Raw genomic sequence first — 1,624 nt, 5'->3', positions numbered from 1 at the left:
AACCTTATGAGTAGTGCATTACAAAATCTCAGGAATTATTACCACATAGCTGTTTAGAGGTACTCCAGTTTGTGTCAGTCATTTTACCTAAGGTTTAGGGAGAGAATGAATTCAAAAATCTTTCTGAAAATAACAAATGCTGCTCAATGGATAGAGCTTATTTGAAATGTGGTTCAAAAGGAAAGCTTCATTTCAACAAGACAAGGCAAATTTGGCTTCGTAGATGGTGATAGAAGCGTTACTTCTTTTGCAAATCGAATCAGCAGATAACTTCTGCATCCAATCAAACTGGACTTCATCCTCTTTGCTCCACTCCACCCAAGACAGGAGGATGATTGCGTGAACAAATTGCATTGAATTTTTAATAAATTGTGAACACTGACTTTTTCCTAGGCTGGATTTTTTCAAAAATTTCATGCAATGTATCAATATGGATGGTGGGAAAATCCCACTCTGCAACCCCGACCACTGCAGAAGAGAAAACTATAGTTGAATGGATCGGCCCGGTCGAAGAACAAGTGAGTTATAAACGACACTTTATCTGGTGTTTGGGGATATGCTTGACAAGTAGAGCATATATGGGTGTGACATTAGAACTGAGGAGAAACTGTTCGGATAGACATAGGTTAATTGTTCGGTTGGGGAATAAGAAGATGTCGCAGGATTCATTCGTTCAGGGAATCGATAAGGCAAATCCTGTGGAGCATTGTCTGCATTCCCAAAGACATATTCATACGGATTGGTTAGTTTCACCAAAGCTGTCGATGGTTCGTTGTTTGTAGTTGGCCACTTGCTGAAAGACTGAACTGAACTCGGTGACGAAACTTCGATCTGGTCCAATGCTGAGGAAAGAGGATACTTTGAGCTGATTGTTCCACTGGAGTTTGATGCTTCGAGTTGTGATACATCTTTGCGTTCCCTGGCTCGTCGGTTTTGAAACCATATTTTAATCTGAAAACGAGAAAAACTCGTCCGTTGATTGTGTTGCCTATGAGGAGAAGCTAACACATATTTCAGTTTAAGTTGGAAACGCCACCTAGTAACCCTCTCACTGTGCAACAGCCTACGTGGACGTAATGTAAACTTTACATTCAGAGGAGGGGCTGGTGAAAAGTAAGATTCTGCTGCTGTTCAGGGTCTAACACAACATGGTAAACTAGCTGTTGTAGTAATCAAGAAAGGCATCAGAATACTGATAAAACTAGATCGATTTGGTTAGCCCCAACGAGGAATTGGGTATCTTGAATCGTCTGGCCACACCTTGTCTCAGTTAGTCATTTATCCTACTTAACTTAGTAATGTCTCACCACTAGGAGAAAGGATGTATTTGTGTCAGGTGCCTTTTTTTAAAGTGACTACAAGCTTTGTTGTGGTTGACCTCCAGAGGATTGATTTGTTGCAAGGAGGTGCCGCAAGTCAACCTATTGGACGAAGAGAATGAAGTTCACCCTGAACAGTCGGTAGCACACACACAACACAAACGCCGATTTGATGGATGCAGATATAAGAAAAAACGGTTGCCGGTATCGGCTGCTGTTGTGGTGCGTACAGAGGAAAAATAAACATTTGGCAAAAAGACATTAGTTCTATTAACTATTAGTGTAATGCGTTAAAAACACTCAAG

General features: G+C 40.9%; 1 protein-coding gene across 1 annotated transcript; it reads right to left on the bottom strand.

Annotated features, from left to right (window-relative positions):
* Positions 1 to 537: 537 nt before the first annotated feature.
* Positions 538 to 951, bottom strand: T265_15947 (hypothetical protein; the record flags this gene model as incomplete). Its single annotated transcript, XM_009179388.1, has 1 exon — positions 538 to 951. A coding segment is annotated over one exon (213 nt), but the record flags the coding sequence as incomplete, so codon positions are not given.
* Positions 952 to 1,624: the final 673 nt, after the last annotated feature.

The sequence above is a fragment of the Opisthorchis viverrini genome (genome assembly GCF_000715545.1).
Source record: "Opisthorchis viverrini unplaced genomic scaffold opera_v5_2215, whole genome shotgun sequence".
NCBI classification, from domain to species: Eukaryota; Metazoa; Platyhelminthes; class Trematoda; order Opisthorchiida; family Opisthorchiidae; genus Opisthorchis; species Opisthorchis viverrini.
This window is presented reverse-complemented; position numbering and strand designations above follow the sequence as displayed.